This window comes from Accipiter gentilis, chromosome 15 (genome assembly GCF_929443795.1).
Source record: "Accipiter gentilis chromosome 15, bAccGen1.1, whole genome shotgun sequence".
NCBI classification, from domain to species: domain Eukaryota; kingdom Metazoa; phylum Chordata; class Aves; order Accipitriformes; family Accipitridae; genus Astur; species Astur gentilis.
In genome coordinates, this window is record NC_064894.1 from 17,711,213 (window position 1) to 17,735,136 (window position 23,924).

Below are 23,924 nucleotides of genomic sequence, written 5' to 3' on the forward strand. Positions count from 1 at the left end.
CCTGACCGCCCCATGTCTGTTCATGGTTGAGCTCAGGCACCCTCTTGGCTCCACTGCCTGAAATGCACTGAACTCCACCAACTACAACAGGAGCTCAGACACATCAGGCATTTCTAGTTACCACGTGCAGTCTCCTAAAATCTGTGTGCTGTAGTCTTCGCCTGAAAAGCACTCCAGTGGCATGTTTCAGATTCAGACTCATGAACAAGAATTATCCTGGAAAGAGTTGAAGACCCTCAAATAACTTTCTGTTGCAACAGATTTCTATTGTAACCGATTCAGGTAGCATTGTCTCAACATTCCCAGACAGCACGTATCAATAATAGCTCTTAATTATCACTCACTATTCCAAGTAAATTGCAATTTGCATTATCTGTCTTCACACTAATCCCTGCTTATTCTGATACTGAATACCTCGTATCACGGAGAAACTGAAGAAGCAATTGAAAAGTTAATGGCCCTATACATGAAAATTGATCAGATCACCCTATGGTTTTAAATGCCTGAATATAACAGAGCTAACATCATAGAACATCATAGTAAAAATAGGAATGGAGACTTTACATCCTTTCTATTGGTGACGATGGCAACTTAATCAGGGCGCATTATTTATAATAAATTCATTTTGTACCTGTTAGAAACCCCAAATATAATTATGCACCTTCCCATAAAATATTACATTCCCAAAGCCCTTTCTTTGCAATGGACAAAATTATGCAAAATATTCACAGAATCTGTCATCACCACACTCAGTACAGGTCATAGTGCTACTTAGAAGTATGACAGGAAACAGTTTTCTCCAATGTGACAAAATTGATGAGAATATACTCTAACTGAAATGTTCCGAAACTGTTGTCAGACAAAGAATGGGATTAAATGCCTAGTTAATCTCAATTTTCCCCTAACAAGCAAAAGGATAGCAGATGTGAAGTGATTTTTTTCCTTATCTGTGCAAATTTCTACAGGTATTGATTTAATTTTTAGTTAGAGAGTAAAATTCAGGAGTTTTGTGTTTTATGGAATGAATTACCTATGAAACTCTGAAGTTGTCTGAGAGTCCTCAGTACAAATTCAGCCACAGATGAAAAAAGGTTTCTACTAATATCAGAAGTAAGTATAAACTCTATGGGGAATCCTACCGCTAGCCCCTCAAAATCCCAGAAGAAAATGCTCAGTAGAGTACTGGTACTGCTTCAACTTCCACCTTTACACAGAACATATACTTTATATTACAGAACAGAAAACTGAATTCATGAAAATCTAGATTGCTACTTTCACTGATGACTTCCTGTATTTACATCAGCCCCTTTATAGTCACAATACATTTTGATGTGTCTCCTCCAGAAAGACAGAAATTCATAAAGCTATTTTGTGAAAGAGTTCAAGAGTAACCAATTCATAATCATGCATATTCTCCAACTAATCCCAGTTCTGATGCCTGAAACTAATTTCAAACATATATTTCATAAAAGTAAATACAAACTTGAAAGATATAAATACTGAATTTTTCTATTTACTATTGTTATTCCAGTAACCAAAACAATTACTAACAGACATAGAAAAATAAATGCTTAAAACTGTCAAATTTTGTTAACTTCCTAAAACATGCACTCTTCAAGAATTTTTATTTTTTTAGCAACAGCGAACATAATTGATATTATATTACTATACATGTACTTTGTACATATATATACAAGTGTATTACACATTAGACTTATTACACATGTACCTTATTTATCTTGCATTTTATACTATCATCCATTAATGTACATGAGAAAAGGAAAGGAAGAAATGAGGCAATAAGAAAAAATTATCTCAGAAATTTCGTATGAATATAAAGAACTCATCTTTTGGGTCAAAAAGACAGCTGCACTTCAGGCCAGATGTCTGGAAGTAGAACATATTTATGTATTTATTTTTAATTCTCAATCTTCAAAATGCTCTGAAATGAAACAATGAGCAAGGCCCTTTCAACTACCATAAAATCACCATCATACATGTGCACTAAAAAGTATGGCCACAAGGTGGCTCTCAATACTCAGCATTGAAAACTATAAATCTGAAACAAAAAAGAATCTCGATTAGCTTTGTTTTCTTAAAATTTTAAGTGATAGTTTCACCTCACTTATTCTTTGAAACATTTATTTCCACACTGGACAAATACTTTGAAGATATTTTAAATTTACTTTGTTCCTCAACTGCATGAACCCTTATATAAAGAATTCCAATGCGAGATTTCCAGACTCAATCTGTAACAGCATCATTTTCCTGTAGCCACATATTTCTCCAAAAACCTGAGTCCTTTTGATAGTTGGAATTCATATATACATAACTGAAATAATTTATTTACTGGTTTTTTGTTTAGTTTTCAACTATTTACCAGTACTAGTTCTGTTTCATGATGAAAACTACATGAAACTTCTACATAGAACATGAATTTGCATGTAGATAGCATCTTATACATCTTGTTTTCTTCCAATATGCTCTAGCTATATTCTTTATATTCTTAGTTACTGTTTCATTTTGGCTTTTACAGATTTATTAATAATTGTGGGTCTTGTTGGCAACCTTCCACCCATTTCTGTAGTGAGTTTCAAAAATATCCCTGTTTTCATTTGATGTTTATTTTTCCCACAAGTGTGGAAATCTGAAATTTAAAGAAACTGGACGATGTAGGAAAAAATAATAAATAGGGCTATGACTGTCAAACCAGTAATAAATTATTACTTGATGATGAACCAATGGATTGCAGACCTGTACAATAATCTGAAAGGATAAATGTCTCTTAGAACAATCATCTTGGATACATTCCTTAGACAAGAGATCTCGGTGGTTACTTCCAGGAATATGTGCCTCACAGGAACAAAATCTTAAAGAATACCTGAAAATAACTATTACAGCTATTTTGAAATTACAGGCCCATGCAGCAAGAAACCAGATATATTTTCAATGCTACGCTGCAGTACAAACACTTTTTAACTATTTTTCCTATTTAACTATTGAATCAAGATCCCAGAAAATAATTTGAGTGTAAGGGATCATTAAAAGAATTTTAGGTAATATAGTTAACCTATATGCGTGTTTTTAACCCATGAATCGCTGGGACAAATTAACATTTTCTATTACTTTCAGTTCCAGAAGCTTGCAGAAAATCCATATCTGCAAAAAGTTAAACACTGTGCTGTGTTTTCTCTATGAAACGCTATTTTGTGCTGTATTAAATTGTGTCCTTAGGGTTTACTCCAAAGCCAACAGTCTTTTTCCCATTAGCTTCAATATGTTTTTCAATGAGAACCTTCAACTGCAAACCAGGTAGGACTTTGTTCAATTATTCAGCAATACTACACTTTAAATAAAAACATGGCAATACGATGCTGAAGGTTTCAAACTCTCTTCAGATTTCTGATTGTTGTCCTAGATAAACATATATAGCACAATACTTGGAAAAAGTGATCTCTAGAATCAAAGGCTTTGGCTGGAGTTCTACATTTGATTACAAAATTCATGTATATGAAAGACAGAAGTACCCTCATAGACAGAAAATGTGCAGTGTTTTTCATTCTTGATGCAACAGCCTTCGATTCCTGAGCTAACTGCTTTTATTATTATTACAAAGAGTCTAGAAAGGCTTTTGCAAAGCTTTTGATACTCTAAATTCTAGAACCTAAGGGTTTGCCACCCACTACTAGGTTTTTAGCATTTTGTCAACAGTTCTCAATATTTTAGAGCTTCCAAATTCATAAGCCAATTTTGAACTAACTTCCTACAGTTTTTGTCTATCTTAAAAAAATAAAGAAGATAGAGAAGAATCCCTAGCATGACAATTACTAAACTAGAGGTCATAACCTTAAACACAGAAATCATGACAGTTTTGCACATGGGAAATTCAAATTTCATCTCATAGTGTTAATACTCATCATCAAAATGACTCATACAGTGTCACTTATAGAAAATGACAGATCCTGACAGTAGCTAGGAGAAATCAACATGGCTTCTTCAAAAATGCTGCTCAAGATCATTATTCAAATAGGTAACATATTTTTACAGAAGTTTCTACAAGTCCTTTTTTGGAAAAAAAATCTTTAATTCAAAAGAAAAACATATCAGAAACCTTGATGATTTCAAGGTTGATGCATAAGATTTTCAAAGTGGAAGTTGAACTTGCCAGTGAAAACTGAGTGGCAGCCAGTAAATATTGCCTCTCAAAGAACCAAGATGCTGCAAACTCTTTTGGTCACAAGTACTTTGTTGGTGTGGAGGGTAGACAGTCTCATGTCTTGCTGAGTTCAGGCAATCAGCAGCTGCACACATAACATTTTTCCCCAGGTAACAACTACTATGTCATACAGTTATATAACACCCTATTGATTATTCTTACCTGAAGATATTTTTCAATTGTTAGGAAAAAGTAACTTAATATAAATGTTTTTACTTATCTTTACCTACACAAATTTCATTTTGGTCTAAGTCCTCTTGTATCTATTGGGAAACATGGACAATTAGTTCATTTTTTTTGAACCTTTGCTAAGCTTCATCAAAATCTTGCAGTATTTAGGAAAGCTGCTGGCCTATGTTCATGTCTGTCTCAGCAATTCACATTTTCGCCATTTCTGCCTTCTGTCACTGAAAAGATTCACCAGAGAAGTTGCGCATAAACTTCTGAAATCACATATGTAGTTTTCTTACAGAGGTGATAAACCATTGCAATATAGCAAAACTTATGTACAGATAAATATTTTCAGTAAAACTTCAAATATATTTCATTAGACATTTTTAAATGGCTGGGCAGCTCAGATATGTCAAGGTGGGATACACGAAAGATATATTAGCATTTTGATTTCTATTGCAAGGGGCATAAAATATAAATGTGAGTAACTTACTCGTGAGATACTGGGCAGGACAGAGTTATGGGGTACTCTGGCTGCACAAGCCCTGTCAGAAACATGACAACTCCACTATATGCCGACACCAGTCTTTATTAAAGAGGTAACAAAGAACTATATATTTTATTAGAATTAAAATGGACCAATGGCTGATTAACTAATTGTTGATATCAATATAGATAAAGCAAGATACCATAATGCTTATAATCACATACTAGTTTAAATATGTAATAGATCTATTATCTATAGAAGTAATCACAGTTTAAGTTCCACTACTTATGACTTAAGAAAATTAAATGGTCAAAATCTTTGCTAAGATCCCCTAACAATTATTGATTATCAAAAGAACAAAATATTCTTTCTCAAAGACAGGATTATGCTGAAAAGTTTTACTTGTCTAATTAGAACTGTTTTAAATGTGAACTATATCAAGAAATACAAATTCTAAGCCAAAAAAACTTTCAAATCTGAAAGTCTTGTGTAAATTTTTTGGAAAAGTTTTCAGGCCATATGCACTTCATCTGCAAATATGTCAAAACAGAATCTGTCCTGCTTGTCTATTGTTGTTTTTCTAATTTTCCTTACAGGTTAGGAATGATTTTACCCAACAAAACTCTGAAGCTGAATAAAACCGCTGTCTGAAATCATTCCAATTCATCCCACACATTTGGTGCCCAAATGTCCTAGAAATATCACCCTAGTTCTTAATATTTCCTAATATCCCATTCTAGAGAATGCATTAGAAGTGTTGACAGTACTTATCTCAAATGGCTTTTCCATTTGGAATATGGTAAATACTAGGACACAGCACTTCTGGGTTTTTAGAATTTCTTAAAATATTTAGTACATATATTACATATGACTGTTGCTTGGAGAAGAAACAGATACTGCTAGTTTTTCACAGCAGCTGGCAACATAATAGCCATACAGGAGATCATAAACCAAATCTTGCTGCTTAGTCAAGTTGGTTGATCTAATAAGTTACTATCTGATAGGAAGGAAATATGCCAGGAAAAAACTTACTTCAGTGTCAGTGTTTTTCAGTATGTCTTATCTGAGTACTGAAAAATGAATTAGTTTAAGACCTTGTTCTACCAAAAGCCTAACAATTTGCTTGTAATTTCATGTAAATAAAATTTTAAGTTCTAGAAGTTTACACATTTTGCATCTTTTAGCTTTGTTGACTAAAATTAATTCTTTACCTACTTGTACTGATATTGTCCAAAGATGAAGGTTTGTTTGGTGGGATGGGGATGGTGAATATTTAATTTTTCTAAGAATTCATACTTAAGCATTGAAATCCACAAGTTTCCTAATATTGCTGTTTTCCTATCTGCACTCTTCCAGCAATGTCTCACAAGCCATATACTTCCAAATCTGACTCCCTTTTTTTTTTTTAAGCAATTTTATTTTCATTCCATAATACAGAGTAAGGTCCATTTTTGTTACCTACCAGTTTTCATTATAGTTCATGCACAGTTTATTTATACTCTAGCCTTGTCAAAAACATGATACTGTCAGTCTAGTTCCCACTAGCATAATACTTTAGTTCTAGTTCTATCTTTTGGTCAAACGAGCCAAAAGTTACTAACATGGTACATGTACAAAGATGTATCCAAATACTTATTTATATGATGCTCATTCAAAAATCTCAGTAGTGGGATGAAAAGAATACTGTTTTTTAGCTTTGTGTGTTTTTTGGAACTCTTCTGTAATCAGTCTCTGGTGTTTTTGATGTAACAATCTGCTAGCAACAAAGAGGTTTCTGAAATAATTAGGTTTTTTAAAAGACATTTGGCAAATGTAGGCAAAATTATAATTTTACTTTGATAAAGGTGATATGCAATGGTATCTGTACATCCTAAAGCATAGCTGTTTGTGGTTTTATAAAATACAATGTTTTTCTCCAGGACAATGATTTCCAATAAGCAGGGCTTCTTCTGAATCTTGGTTGACTTTTGAAATTCCTGTTCAAAGGAGCTTAAGATGAATTCAAACCAACCTGAAGATAAAACTAAATGTTGGAGGTATCAAAGCGTCCACATATTCTGGCCTCATACTACAGAGAAATGTGGATAATATAAAACATATAGAGGATATGCTAAAAACCAGAGACTACCTATACATGTAATACCACTTAAAAAAGTAAATACATGGCAATAAATATTTGGCAGTTCTCTGGGGAAAAATCTGCACAACTTTCCAAAAGTATGCTTAATTAGTTTTTAACCTATTTTGTTTTCTCCAAAGCACCTCCCACTCTCAGTATGTGGTATTAACAGACTATGGATCAAATTCACTCTTAATGGTTGCTTCTAATTGCACTTTTATTTAAAATTTTTAAAAGTGTGCACTCATTTTACTCCTTATTTCACAATTCATTTTAACTAAATGTCATTGCAAGCTTCAGCACAAAAATGCTTCTGTCCAGTTCTGATCTACTCTATGTATTGTGCAAATAAACTAAAGGAATAGTTAAAAAGCCTGACCAAATTTGCCTAAATTATGGTATTTGGGGGAGTTGGAAGTAGAAAGTGGATGACAACTGAAACAGTGAGCATACATAGCTAAACCATTCCATAAATCATAATCAAACTAAAGTGTATTTGGAAAGCTTTCTTACTTTGACAATAAATGAAATTAAGAATATGAACTGAATTGAAATTTAGTATTTTTCTCCATCTGTTAAGAAAATCATGTTTTCTAAATGTAAAACTGAATCAAGCATCTAAATGTACTGAATCAAGCATCTAAATGTACCTTGGGAAAAAAAATTCAAATGTTTGCCACAGTCTGCGTTCAACAGGAGGAAAACTATCAGTAGGTAAATGAACAGAATAGTTCATGCAACAGGTGAATTTATTTAATTGCACTTACTCTAATCATATTTTTAAAGAGACAGTGTGAGATAGTTTCCCATACTGCAGTGATTTTTTCTATCAAATTAGGTATTTATGAACATGTATTTTTCAACTATGATAGGCAAAACCTTCAATTTTAAAAAATTCACAGTCTAAAGATACCCTATATATTTATTGTTTTACAATATAGAAACATAAATTCACATGAATGCGCAGGAAGCAAAAGAAATATAATGATATTCTGAAGGAAAAAGATCAAGCGACCCTAGAAGAAAGCACATAGATTTATTCTACAGGATAACTGTGAACTATGGATTTTGTTCTGAATTTTGTTTCAGCAAAGGCAACTACAAAGGGTGTTCTGTGATGGCCTGCATCTTTAAAGCAATGACCAATCACTTAAAAAAGCCCAAACTCATCTCCTTCATTTACAACCCCAAAGAACAGTACTTTGAGACTTTTGCAGTGATCCTTTGTAAGTCAACTGTGATGCTAGAGAAAAAACTAAAATTGAATACGATTCACTGCACCTCAGAAAATTTACTCTGTTTAGTTCCTGTAAAAGGAATCAAATATAGTTTTTAACAGAATGTCAACCACTGAACAGTATCAAGTCTGTTTGAGAATAATGTAATTACCATGAAATACGAAGTACAACTGAACAACAAGCAGCATTCACTGTCAGTGTGCAGTGCAGAAACCCCACAAATTCCCATTAACTTTTCAATCATTACTCTTCATTACTAATAACTACCATAGCTACACTATTTCATGACAAATGAACTCCTAAGTAGACAGGATCTCTTTAAATACTATTTTCTACTCAGCATATGGTTTCCATACTAAGCTACTTAAATTGCATGTGACCAGAACCATTTGCCAGTATGGTCTGGTGCATCCTATAAAGAAAAGGTGCCTGAAAAATATGATTATTGTCTACAGTTTCACTGTGAACATATTGTACAAGATTACACAGTGCAGCCAAGAATTAACTGGCACATCTTGGAAAAGGAATGCAAGACCTAGGGGTCATTAGTAAATTAAGCATCTCTTTTTAAAATTTCTTGCCTAGAGCAATCCCTAGGGATTGAAAGCAGCTGAAAACAGCTGATCCAACCAAGCTCTTTGAAGAAGGGCTGAAGAGGGGCTAGGGCTGAGAGCGCCTATGCTGACTTTAATATTATCTTATAATTTCTTCTTGCTGGAATGTTCACAAGTGGCCAGCTATTGCCAGCCTTTGAATCTGTTAAATGACAGAAGAAAACATGAAGAAAAGGGAGCTTTATGCTCTCAAGAAATCTTACATATTTTTAATATATACCTGAACTTCATTACACATGGTGAAAGCAAGCACTGGCAAAACCCAAAAGTGGGTAGTAGGCTGTTGCTCAAGAGGAAAGGGTGTAGTCCTCTTTCCCAAACTGGTGAATATGAAAGCAATCATACTGCGTTGTTTTGGTTTTGGTTTTCCCTCCCAAACAGCTTTGAAGTTTTCTTTGGAAAAGTGTTTCTTTACTACTAGGATAGCTATTTGATATCCATATATACTTTATGTAACAATGAGATTTCAAGTTGAAATCATCTTACCCAGGGAAGCTATCAATTAATAACTACTGTGAAAAGACATAGCAAACTTTTTCTTTTTGACCTGGATTACATGTTAAAACATTCTAGCAGCTAACTGAAGGAGATTTTCACAGTCAGAGAAAAAAGAACATTGTGTGGCTTTTCTCTCTGTCAGTGCCCCAGAATGAGTTTAAAACTTCAGGAAAGACAAGGAGATCACAAATTTTCATGTAAGAAATAGCTAAGAATGCATAGGAAAATGGTTAAATATATTATATTTTTAGTATACATTCACTTATGTATATTGAAATAAGTTAGTTCTACAGTGCATTCAACATTTATGTCAATTTTAAAGGAAAAAAAAATACACATATGCTGACTGTGCAAACTTCTATGACTGTAGAATCAACCAAATAACTTGTTAGAGCTACTCATTACAGTAAGCAATGTCATAGCCTGATATCAAGGAACCTCTGTTAGCCTAATATTATTCCCATATCCCAGAGAGAAAAAAGTTTCAGTGTATTTTAATCAAAGACATAAAAAAAAAAATTAGATTTAAATAAAACTAAGAATTAAAAACATTCTTTTAAACAATGCAAATTTGAATTTCAGTTTCTGTATTTACAAGCACAAATAAAAAAGACATTTTTAAAAATGTATTTACCTTAAGATCTGAATTGACTGAATGCAAATACTGCACTACCTTGCAGGAGGCTGCAATAGACTTCATTTAAGGAAAGAAGCTTAATCATATTGTAAATACGACAACTGTTTCAAAAGATCTTACTAAGCACATTTAGTATTTAATAGGAAATTTTGTCAACAATGAAAGGGGATGCTATAGGTAACACATTATCCTACAGTTAATCAGAGCATTTCCATGGAAAATTAGTAAGAAGAGGCATTAAATCTTACATTTACAGCGATGAAATCCATTACTGATTTTAACCTGAATAACTCTGAAATTGCTGAAAAGCTGTATACAAAAGCATAAAACACCTTTTTGTAGTTTCTTGAACAAAAAACCCAGCACCTCTCTCAGCTGTATTTGCAACCTCAGAGATCATTCTAGAAAAAGGTTTGCTAACCCATTTTGCTTCTAGGAGTCCCATTACTAACACAGCACAGCTTCTGTAAGTAGAACAAATATTCATGAGGCAGCTTTCCAGTGATAAACAGGGTAAAACTAAGCATTGTTGCATATCAAGTTGATGCTCATGATAGATAAAACAGAATATATAATCAAGCCCATAGATCAGGGGAAAAAAAAGTCCATTTTATTTTTCACAGGATAGCAGAAGACTGTTACTTGTTACCTCAGTGCTGAAACTATCAGAGTTCGAGAGGCAAGCCAACAAATCTGAAATCCTTGGATCAGAGACTGATTTTCAGAAAGCTAGTTGATAACAGAATTCAATCTATACCATATATTTTATACTTTGTGATTCATAATAAAACCACTAGAAAAATTCCAGTAGACTGTATACAATGTACAGGAGTATATAGAACTACAAATAGAAAATAGAGCTACCAATCTAAAGCTGTGCAAATACAATTTCTAGAGTGACACTTAAAGTAAATATCACAATAACAGAAATATACATCAAACTTCAAATGTTTTTCCTTTTAAAGGTCAGGAAAAGCAAAAGCAAAAAGAAATTGTTTACGTTTCTGTCAACTTTTTATTTCAGTTTACAACAGTTACTGCTTAAGTTAACCCCAACAGATAGGAGTACTGCTAAAAAACCTGAAGGCAACATTTTTCTATTGTTCACAATATATTTCTCTGTAAACAGACCTCTCCAAAACCTTAATGTCCATCTAAGTAACTCTTAATACTAAATTCCACAGCTCAGGATTCATTAAAACAGTAGAATCACTCTATATAGAACACATTTTTCTTTAACCCATCGATTGTTAGGACCACATCATCTTACGAATTTTGTCTCTGACCATTAAGCAGGACTACTGAATAAAATATCCCATGAGAGAAATAGAAAGAGTTTCATTTCATTCTCTGAGAGATAATTAGCAAATATTTTTAAAAAGTAAAAAAATATAGTAATAGTAATTATAAAACAAATAGGGAACTTCAATATATGTTTGACATTTAATATAGCCTAATGTATTTGAATACATATCCTCATTTTATTTTTATAGTTTTTTTAATGGCATATCAAATATTAGGTATGTTGTTAGTAAAACAAAAATAAAATGAGGATTTGTTCTGAAATAATTAAATGTCAAACAAATGATTACACATCAAATATTTGATGAATGTTCTCTAAAAATTAATTTCTAATAATTTAAAACCATTTGACAGATAATTAAGAGGATTAGTAAAATTGCTTTCAAATTTTTAAGGCCAGCGAAGAATACAATGCTTTTAACTATTCTATTTTTCAGTTCCTCTTGTGTGTTCAAGTAGCCTTCACTCACACTTGCTGTGCCTAGACTAGGACATGCATGATTTGGGCATTACTTATTATTGTAAGTCATACACAGGATTTCAGATGTTTCTAAACATCTTCTTGATCCATTGCAGTGAACACTGTATACAGAATACAAAATAAGGATTGTATTACATTATCAAGAGTATTCTCTGGCAGCTATTGCTAAATTTCATGTCAAATGAAATGGCAAGACTGAATGGCCTGCAGTCCAGTAATTTTGGGAACTGTGAGAATAAACACCCTTTTATACAAGATAGCTCTTGTCAGACAAACATATGAAGCTTAAATTAATCACTATGCACCACATAGCATTGCTATAATACAGTTATACTTCTGTCAGAAATTTCATTTATATGGTATGGCACTGGGAATTTAGTACTATATAAAATGAATTTCACTTATTAAGGAGATTAAAATTAGGTAATGATGATCAAAGAAATTAACTGTATATAGTAACTTTGACAGAATGTCTAATGAGGTTCTTCAGAGATCCAATTTGGCCCATGGTTATTTCATATTTGTACTGGTGATCAAAAATTTAAAATGTGATCTTGCAGATTAAAGGTATAGTTTGGAAATCAGAAGCACTCTGAAGGAATGGTAAATGCTTGCAAGAACTGATCGGTTCCACAGTGCCGTCTGGCTCACCTACAGGATGAGCTTTGAGATATTTGGGAGCAAAGAACCTAGGTCATGTTTTGAGAATGGATTTTAAAAAGAACCCTGAAAAGCTCTTACAAGTCATGTGTTTTCTCATGTTAATACTCAATTTATTGCATAAGATGTATCTGATTTATAGTCTAAGGCATAAGAACCGCTGTGCCAGGTCAGACTGAAAGTCTGGCTAGAGCAGTAGTCTCTCTGAACAGCAACTGCCTAGGGAAGAATACGTATCAATGCTCTTCCCAGTATATTCTCCTGGCCACCGGAAATTTGCCATTAAGAGACTTACTGAGTAGCTTGATGTATGCCTAAGAACAGCTTGCATTATTTAAATGAATAAGAACTTTCACAGTGAAAAAATTAAATTAGCGAAGAGAACCAGTGTGAGATCCTAGGTCTAGAGCAGTATAGGCAGGCCAATTCAGACATGAAGAATGACACGCATAAAGGCTATATACATGCTGAAAATTGTTGCTGGAGCTCTAACAGAAATTCGGGCCTTGCTTAGTTCTCTACATCACATTGCAAACATTCCACAACAGCTGGTCCTTCTTGTCCACAAAAACTATGAAACCATTAGTGTGTCTCTGCAGTGTTTCTACAACTCTGCCTCGTTCTGTTCAGAACCACACCTGGCTGCAATAACAATGGCGGGGTTTTGACAGTTTTAATGGTAGAAAACTGAACAGTTATAATTCCTGGTTACAGTCACTTATGCCTATACATGTAGGCTCTGTCTGTACACCTATGTGGTACTGAAGTTGCTATCTTAGAGAGTAAATCTCTCCAATATTAGAATTACCAGTGGAGGAGAAAATTTCTACACTTTCAGGTTACCTGAATGTAGATGTGTATTGCACATGCTTCAGATAGTGCTACTCCAGCCTTAGGTGTTTAATTACAGGATGGATTTATTGGAGGGGGAGGGGAAAGTTAAGGGAAAAACAATCTCTTTATATGCAGCTTGATGTCACTGTGCCTTGTGTCTTTATCTGTTACACTTCGAAATCTTTAGAAATTTTAGTTCAGAAAGTTCCTAAGACAAAACATGTGATTATAAAACCCTTTGGTAAGATGCACGTACGTTACTACTGTTACTATAGTCAATTCTGTTAGAAATATTTACTGCTAAGAATGAAAAAGAAAATTTAGACTGAACAGTAATAGTTTTAATAACAAACCTCCACATGCTCTAATCACTGAAACCTCTGGTGTACTCACAAGTCTGACAGAATATAGTCTCTGGCTTTATTATAGTATGTGGAATGGTTCTTCACAATACCACTCATGCTTCTTCAGTTACATTTTATAACATACAAGTCCCTAAACCTTCTGGGCAAAAGAAGCATTTTTTGCTATTGTAATAATGTGGAAAGTAGTCAAAAGGATCAAAGATTCCCATGAAATATAAGAGAAGAATTCATATGCTTTTAGTTACAATGAAGGCCAGTTTGCTTTATTATAAAAGTTAGAAGACTTCTGTAAGTATCTTCTAAAGCAAAGTCAGCTTCTCTACAATCTTTCGCACAGATCAACATTTGGAACTACAATCCTCAAACACTTCAAAATTTGATTTAGAACAGATGCTGGGATTCATAACAAATATATGTGTGCTTGGGTGGGGATGTAGGGGACAAAATAAAGAGCAGGGAGATTTGCTATTTTACTCAGTATCTCCTAGATTTCAGTGTGATGCATAAATACCCTTCGAAAAAGAAGTTATTTCAGATATGTAGACAACCAACCTATAGGCCGTGTTATCTACCACTCTCTTAATTTGTACTATAAATGCTACCCTGAATCACTATCCAAGCACAGGTGGCAATAATGTGTATTACAAACAGGTTTAGAACTTTTCTTCTCTCTGTGACATTCTTGTGGTTCCCATCAACATAAGAATATGCTTTCTAATTCATTAATCCCAGAATGAAGAGAAGAACTAAACATACAGCAGTAGTTTTCACCAAAATACAGAGTGAGCTGGACAAACACTTTGACGGATGCCTCACATAATATGCACTGCTGAAATAAGTATATAATTTTTCCTAACTTCTTTAGCAATAATTTTGAGTGTCGAAAGAAGCAGTGGTACTTTCAATAGCTTCAAATATTTTTTTTTCTGTATTTAGCATTAAAAACCCTAATATTATTTTTAATAAACTAAGAGTTTCACATTTGGTTCTAAGAATTCTAATGAGAAAAAGTTCAGCGTTAATTACCACTGTTACAGTAAAAACATGGGATCTCTAGGTTCAGGTTTCATGTTATTTTTACAATGCAGCAGATACTAACATCTACTAGAAAATGAGGGGCTTTTTAATATGCTATTTTATGAAATATAAGGACATCAATTTATAAATTAGCATAGTTTTCAAAATATTTACTATAGCTCTCAGAAGCATCTTGACAGAAAGAACATATTTGATCCTGATTTTAAATAATCTTCTATAAAACAGAATTTTCTCTACATTTCAGAAATTTGAATTTACCAGCTGTAACATTTATGCTCCATTCATAACTAGTAAGTCTGAATGAATCCTTTCCCATTCTTTTCAGAGGTATAAAATAAGGTAACATATTTATTACATCTAAGGACAGACACAGAATCTAAAGCCCTCAAAAAATTCCTAATTCACAGGGGCACAAAATATTTAAGAGTTTATCAATACATTTGCCAGTAAGAGAAGGTATCTTATACATACATTATACTTTCTACAATGAATAAGTATCTCCTCTATGTTCTGCTATTTAGTTGGGGAGAGAGAAAGAACATTATTTTTCAAGAAATATTAACAAGACACTGTTAACTCCAATCTTTAGACCTCAATTAATATCACCAAATGTAAATGTCATATATAACACTGAATTAAGAATTGTTTTGGAAATACTCTCTCAGCAGAAATACTGGCATATTGCTTGAATAGATGAAAAGAAGTTGTTGCAACCAAATTACTTCTGTATGTTATATAACAGAAAAAAATTTGGAGGGTCAACTAACACAATTCATACAAAGACAACTGTTAGAATGCATAAAAATGAACACAGTTTCAGCTGGCAAGTACTTGGCCACTGCTCAAAATACTAGTAATTTACGATCCATATACATATTTTTAAACAAGATCAGATTAAGCAGGCTAAACCCTTGTGAGATTCAAATGGCTTTCCCACTTTTGACTCTCAAATAGATTACTTTTTGATTGCCCACCATTAGTTGATTCATGAGGCAAGGTGGTAAATTTACAGGCTAGGTCAAATCAATACTTTAAGACAGTTTTCTGTCTCAAGAGTGGACAGTAGCAGATGCTTAGGGAAAGTGCAAAAAGCAGGAGATGCATACTCTCCTGAATTGCGGCAATTGGTGGTTTAGGGACCTCCTGAGCTGCAGATTACATGAAGACTACTGTCAAGCAGTACAAGTTGCATAAAACACAACCTATTATCAACTTTTTTAAAAAACCTAAAAGTAACAGCACTTTTCCTTCACCATTACTCTTTCCCTTCCTCTATTCAACTCAGCAATTCCACATGTCCCTTCAGAGCAAAATATATTTTCCCAGAAGATCAAAAATGCTTCATCTATTCCCATCCTGGACTGTCTTGTAAAAACATCAATTCTAGGATTGTGAAGACTACCAACGTAAATGATTCACTTACCTGTTTTTCAGCTTGTCCATAATCTGATCCTTGGGGTGACAAAAAGTGACATATATGACCATTGTTTTTTGCTTTTTCTCGAAGACCCATAGCTGTTCGTACTGTGGCATTTCTAGCATGAACAAACACCATTACCTTAAGACAGAAAGAAACAGCACTGATGAGAAACTCTTAATCAAATAATGAAAACACTTTAGTTACAAAATATTCTCTATAGGAAGAATTAAAAAAATAGTTAATACATGATATATTGATGAAAACTAATGTTGCTTTAGGGAAATTAAAGGGTGATCCTGCCTATATTGTATTTAATATTTTCAAACAGCTTTTCAGAAGGTTCTCTTTTTTAATTCTTTAGTCTTTAAAAGATAGGGAACAATTGTTGGCAATAAAGAGTTCATTTTCACAAAGTAGGGAGATTACAATTGCTGTGAAGAGTTGTGTTATTTGATACAACCTAAATGATCTGGAAAGCAAATAGAGAGATGATATGTTTCCTGATGGTATGACTTGACTACGTGAGACAGCTGAAACAAAAACTGACTATAAAGAACCTCAGGAGAATACTGTAGTCCCAAACCACTGGACAATCAAAGTGAAGAATGAAATTAAGCACCAACAAATGCAAAACACATATGGGAATACAAATTTTAAACTAAGAGACATGAGTTTTAAACCACATACTATCACTCAGTAAGCTACCTTAGAAACACTGTGGACATTTCCCTGAAAATATCAACTAAGAGTTGAGTGGTAATCAAAAATTATTTGTAACCATGTCTGCAGTAGGGTTCGCAAATACAGTTGGTTATCATCCAACCAACTCCACTGTCACCTGATTGCGCTTATTACCATCACATATGGTATCCAAACCAAGAGACAGCAATGAGATGTTAATACTTACTCCTTTAGATATGTATATGGACCATTTAAACGGATATTAAGATTCACTGCAAGGCACATTTAAGATGAATCATGACAGTAAACCCCCTTGATTGGCGTAGAAAGGGAAAGTGATTAAATACCACTTAATTCCAGTGTAGTAACAGTTCTGAATATCTGTTAACCACATACTGTTGAGAAAGCTATGCTACGGAGAACACTCTATATAGTCCCCCTAAGTACTTTTTATTGCCCAGGGTCTGCTTAAATTGACCCCACATACTTGGTCAGACAACTCTTTGATCAAGGATGAGAATTTCTGTGTTTTTAAAACTTGCATATGGAAAAGTTTGAGTGCCTGGCTCTTGAGTAAATGGCAAACACTGTTTTGCAAGTCCATCTAATTTTAATAAAAAATATAACCATGGAGTTACAGGTCTGTTTTAAGGTAGTTTCAGCTGAATTTTAAGATTGGTATTTCAAATTCCAGAAAACCACCGATTTAGTTTTGGCCTTTTGGCACTATCATGCTTGTATCAACTTGCAGTGTATAATTGAATTACTCTAAATGAAACACTGTTAAGAAAGTAGTGGTATTTAGGGTATAATTGAAAAAGTTATTGCCTCTGTTCTTAATTTGGGAATTCGTAATTTAATTGTAAAAATATAATGTATACATAATTTTATATAAAAAGTAGACATAATAGTTGTGAATTTATATAAATTATGAATTTATAATAAAAACAAGCAAATTAATTCAGGTCACTATACAGAGAAGATATGAAAAGAGAAACAATGTGTATATAACTATTTGATCACTGGGAGCAACTACTCCTTACCTGTTTTAGCTTATTTGATACATCTTTCCATCATCAATTTAGTAACACTATGACTCCTACAATTATTAGCTTTCACCTGAGTAGAAATATTCTCAGACACATGTCACAGTTAGCAACACAGCAATTTTCTCTAACTTAAAAAAACCATACTGGCAAATTTTTTGAAAAAAATTTCTTCAAAAAGTAAGAGAACTGCAACATAACAAAAGTATAGTGTATGTCCCTTCTGTCTTCATTAATTGTTTAAGGATTACTTGTCTATTTAGCTTTTTGTATTTTTTTTTCTATAAAAAGCCTGAATAAAAATATATAACTACTCAAACCAGCAATTTCCTTTTATTAACAGATCCACTATGTCTTCTTCAGTGAATTTTCACTTATTATAAATTCTGTGTCAACAGGTTTCACTGAAAAAAAATCTTCACTTTTAAAATCAACTTGATTTTATAGTTTACTAATTTGTTTCCTTTTTAAATGGAGTCATATTAACGTTTGTTTCTTTGACAAATGGATTAAAAATTAATCTTGTGGAAACAGCTAAATTCTGAAAGTTGAGAAACTGAAGAAATACAGTAGCAGGCATTAAGGTGAAATAGGAATGGTCTTTTTTATCCAGGTAATTTTGAAACTCCTGAATTAGGAAGTGTAAAAACATTTGATGGGTTGATTCCTAAAAAAGAGACACACATATGCACTAAGGGGTCTTATGATTTAACTGCGAAATAGGTTTGTTGATTGGTTTTACGTTGTATTTTGATCTTTTAGATTCCATTTTTATTTCAGTCTTGCATTAATTTTGAAATCACTACCTATATCTTAAATCTAAAATGGCAACTTTGAGAATGGTGTTTACACAGCATTAATATTAATTAAGTTCAAACATATTAGACTAATATATTTCTGCATGCTTTGACATAATATTGATAAATAACTTACTGGTTCTCCTGATTTTTTAAAAATTCCTAATCAAAGACCAAATGAAGTGTGGTCTGACTGAATTTTTTTGAGTGGGTGGGAGTTACATGGCTAGAAGGACTAAGCTCAAAGAGAAGCTGCAAGCAGGAATGCTTTTAAAGTTTGAAAGGAACTAATAAAAACAGTCAAATAAAATAGGAAGCAAATAAGCACACAAGTGTGCATCTATAGCCAAGAAACTTCTTAATTATAATTCTTTATGGATTGTTTAAACAAGATACAGAGAGTCATATTAGGAGTTAACTTCAAACTAAACAAGGTACAGTAAAAAAAAAAAAAAAGCTAGGTGTAACATTTTGGTGGCCTACACCTGTTTAAAAAAAAAAGGGGGTAAAAAAAGCTGTACTGGGAAATGAGAACAGGTAAAACCATAAGTCACTACAGTTACACAAAGTAGAGCGCACACTACTAGTCGCAGAAATGATCACAGTACAAAATAGGTCCTTAACGGAGGAATCTTCCTTTCAATTATTATATAAATGAACAGCAACTGCAATGTTTGCATAGAGCCCATTCCTGCAAGTATGTGTGAGGAAAATCCCTCTTAGTTCCAGTCATAATCAGGCAGAACTGTGAGGAACTGACACTCTGAAGTAAATTGTCACTATGATGTCCTCCTGGTCCTGCGAAGACAATGATAAGCAACACCAAAAAGATACGGAAATATTAATTTGAAGACTTAGGAGAAAATTTGTTGTTATTTTTCATGTTTCTTCCCCGCCCCTAATTCTACCTCACCTTGAAAGCAGATTTGATCCAATCTCTTTCTTGGGATGAAACTGTGCAAAAAGCAGTACACTGATGGATGAAGCAGTAACATTCACTTCTAAATTTTACTAGTCATACAGAAATATTAGAAACTCAATATGAACTTCTGTGGGAAAATAAAATCTAATAGCTGATGCTTTGCTATAGAATATTATACAAACATGTTAAGTATATGTTATAACTGAATCTTGGCCACTGAACATTTCTAAAATGACTACGTAGCATTACTTTTGCAATACTTTCAATTAACATACTTTAAAACACATCACTCAATCAGCTTGTACCAGTAGCAAAGAATCTGAATTCTTTTTCAAAGTCTGGCACCTTCATTTTGTTTGAAATGAGGACAGACTTGAGGATTAATCTAAAAAAATGACAAAAAATATTACGTAGCACTACGGAAGGTTTACCAATGTAATAGTTATACAGAATTGGGCACGCCTGCAGTCACCTACTTGAGATGCTAGATAAGATACCTATGAGCTCAAGAAATGCAGATATTAAAAGCACAGCTATGAGGGGTACTAGAAAAGACCAAAATGCCTTAAGAAATAAGACCATAAAATAAATTAAATTTAAAATTTCCTAGAAAAATGGAATTCTTGGCAGAAATAAAATTATACAGTCCAGGGTACTGGGCAGGGAATTGAAGAAGAGAAGAAAAAAAGAAAAGAAAGAACTACTGTGCAATGCTTACAGTTAAAAGTCCACAAGAATATTACCACTGTAACTGCAGGATCGCTGATACAATATTCAAAAGCCATGAAAACACTAATCAAAATGTTTATGAGAAACATTTTCACATTTTTTTCATGCTGCTGAGAATGTCAACAGTGCTGGAAAAAGAGTTGGAGCCTTTTACCTAAAAACAAATAAAACATTCCTTTCTCATCACTGCCTGCCATAGTATAAGTTCAGAAACAATCCTGGGAGCTTTAGGAACTTTGATAGTAGGACGTACTCAGTTTAGATGCGTTAAGAACTGGAAGACAGATGGATTGGGATCACATTGCACTTTATGCTCCAAGGTCCCTTTATCTTTTAACCATTATACTCAATAAATTTCAAGGAATTAATAACATTGAAAACTTCTATCTGATATCCAATACTATATATAAAAATAAACTGTAGCCGTAAAGAACATCAACATTCTTGTTTACTCCATTTACCCAGTGAACTGAGGAGTTAATATTTAAACAGCAGATGTTTTTGCTTTCAGTTAGCAGAGGCTTGGTACAGACTTGATAAAACTTCAGTTACGATTTCTAAAGCTGCTGCCTACATGCAGCTGAAACTAAACAGTCCAAGTGCAATTCCATACTAGGTTTTCCACAAGAATTGAAAAACAAGCAGCCTGTTTCACTCTCAGGGGACTGGAAGACGTTTCAAGTGCATTATTAGGAACAGTAGCTAGGCATGAGAAATAAAAAAACCCAACCCCTGGCATTGCCAACACTGACCTGAAGGAGCTTGGTGGGCTACCATGCGAAATATGTAGAAAATGGGAAGTTGCTAAATTGAGAAGTCAGTCTCCAACAAACACAGTCTGTATTTAATCTTCCTTCTTACATTGAAACATTGCCTGCCGCATTTTGTATGTGAAACAGACAACACTCAATTAATGAGTCAAGATCCAGTTTTTACTTTGTTTTATCTAGCATACTCTGATCAAACCCTGGTCTCAAGAATTAACAATTCCATAATGGGATTTGCTGTGAGGTTAACCCTTACAAGAAGTCAGAAACACATAATACAAAGAAAAATGTATACAACATTGTTTCCTCATATTCCCATTTTGCAAGTGAAACTAAGGTTAAGTGTATTCACTATGTGAGTGTGAAACTTAACATGTGAGATCATACTGCTTACTATATATGACTTGATAAACAAAAAGCAGAGCTCCAATTAACTCCATTGAAGCCATGAGCACCCAATAGTCTTAAATCAGACCAATGCTTCCTATGTCATAATTCTTAAAATTTAGAAGCCCTGATGAGTATGTACTCCTGAAGATTTTTATTTCACCATCTTCAGCTTCTGTAACATCAGAAAGAAACTGTCAGAGGCAGGGACAAAATCAAAATTTTCAGTGAAGTGTTTCTTTGTCCTACATAACAGACCACCTCTTCATTTTCTATTATTCTCTATTGTATCCATCACACGATTTTAATCTTCTGGAATGAAGATGTGTCCTGACACAGAACTACTTTAAGATATTAAATCTCTTGCGCTAAATGAACTAAAAGAAATAAAGGTCTAATGCATAAAAATCATCAGAATATTCACTGGTCAAAGAACAGATTTGATATTCTCTTAACAGTTTTTATATGGCTCCTTCTTCTTCTTAAAGAATCCTTGTATGACAATGTCTGACAGCATAGCAATCATTCATTCAGAAAGACATAAGACCTTCTTATGCAAAAAATAACTAAGAAACAAGCATTGTATAACTGTCCTCTACTTGGAAGCCTTTCTACAGTTCTTATAGAAAGATACTCTTTTTTCAGATGTGTAGCATGTTTTCTTTATGAAATTTACCTCCTGATGTTTTTAAACTAATAATGCACACTCAAATCATTGACTTTTATGAATTTCATGATCAGATATCAACACCTGATCAAATTTTTAAATTTAAAATGATTGCACGAATTGCTGACAATAAAAAGAACTTCTCAGTGAGAGATAGACAGACACCAAGTCTGATTAAAAAAACAGACTGCTTTATTAGCTGATTTGGGGTACCCAATCTTAAGGCTAATATTTACTTACCATCTCTGTACATCACAAAATATGTTTGTAAAGAACCAGCCCTAGCTAAAAATTGACAAATAACATCTTGTTGAATGTTTTTCCCCCAATGAAGTTGGTAAGCATTTACCACATACGTTGTGAGACAGCAATATAGTCAAGAGGGTTAATTTAGCCTGTCCTAACTGTGTCAGAGAATATTATATTTCAGTGGCAAAATCTCTGTGCATTAAATTATGCAAATAAGTTAGGAAAAGTAATTTAGAATAGAGAGAAGCGGTTCCACAGCTACAAGCTGTGTAATTAGATCTGTACTCTGCAGTTCAAAGCTAGCTCTGGTGTATATAGCCTTAGCGCTGAAAGCGTCTGCTGCTGCTCTCCTGAAACCAAAGCTTTTAAATAATAACAAATACACCAGAAAGGAGAAAGCAAATGTCTCTAGCTAGGTTACCTCTCCAGAATTTTCTTAAAGTATGGAACAAATCAAACATTTTCACCACAGACTTTGTTTAAACTTCACAACAGGAAGTGCTTGCATCCCCCAAGTGTTGCATATTCCATGTTGTAATCTTTCTGAAACATGTTAGTGCCTCACCAAAGCACCGAAAAGTGTGCTACTATTCAAAATACCTGCAAGAACTAGTACTCTTCTGTTATCAGAGACACATAACTAGGTGCTAGTAGGACTTTTCACTTACAGGAGAAAGAAAAAACACACCACATACACACGTAACAAAAATGTCTAAAATAATTCATGAAAATTTATAGTTGGGTACTTGAAATCCCTTGAAACACCTTTCTTCTGCCTTGGACAGTAAAGATGCTTGCGCTAACTTTTGCTACTGGAAAATGTGTCTTTCAAACTAACATTCTCTGTAACTCCAAAATGGTGCATTCATTGTTCTGGGGAAGCACATGGACTCTTACAGGTATCTTTCCGTCTTCTTGTTAGAGTGCTGGTCACTCGAATGCTTGAGTTCAGCATCTTTGTTTTACTTCACACCTGTCCTTGAGGACAGAAGGCCTAGGTTTTGCCACCCACTTTGCATTACATCTTTCAAAGAAATTAAGAGGTAAGAATGAATTTATCTAATGTAATGTTGATATTAATTAGGTAGTTAAGAGACAAGTATATATTCTTTATTTTAGCTTCAAGACATTGTTTGGCTTCACCAGCTAAATCCTTGTAATATGTTTTTTTATGTGGTATACAGTTCTTGACCTGGGTGTTACCTCTACTGAAAATGAACCATTAGGGATATGGCTCAACAGATCAATCTATCCAACCATTTTCTCCCTTAAGGTCAGCATGAAACCTCCTTCAAGTATTTTACAAAACTCAATTCCTAATGAGGTTTCAACACTTCTCCCCAAGGAGCGCTGACTGCACCTATTTATGTTAAAACCATCATCCTTTGGACCTCATTAAATAGAACTATCTCCTAGACTAAGTACAACTCACTAATGTCTAGCCTCGCTCTAAGAAATTAAAAAATTGTTTCTCTTGTGTGTTGTGATTTCTCCCCAACTCCCAAGATCAGGTTGTGTCACTTACCAAGGCAACAAGAGAATTTGAATTTATTTTCTAATTATTTTAATTCATTTTAGTACATCTTGTATTTAAAAGAG

The 23,924-nt window shown here is 33.5% G+C and overlaps 1 protein-coding gene across 6 annotated transcripts in view; it reads right to left on the minus strand.

Moving 5' to 3' along the window:
- ASCC3 (activating signal cointegrator 1 complex subunit 3) overlaps positions 1–23,924 on the minus strand; it is a 278,562-nt gene that overhangs the window by 116,723 nt on the left and 137,915 nt on the right. For 5 of the 6 annotated variants that reach the window (XM_049818318.1, XM_049818319.1, XM_049818320.1 and 2 more), the window contains one exon: positions 16,084–16,218. In XM_049818318.1, the coding sequence (XP_049674275.1) occupies positions 16,084–16,218 (135 nt within the window). Of the gene's footprint in view, positions 1–10,736; positions 11,865–16,083; positions 16,219–23,924 lie in introns of those variants that run through there. The other variant, XM_049818324.1, reaches the window with a different exon arrangement.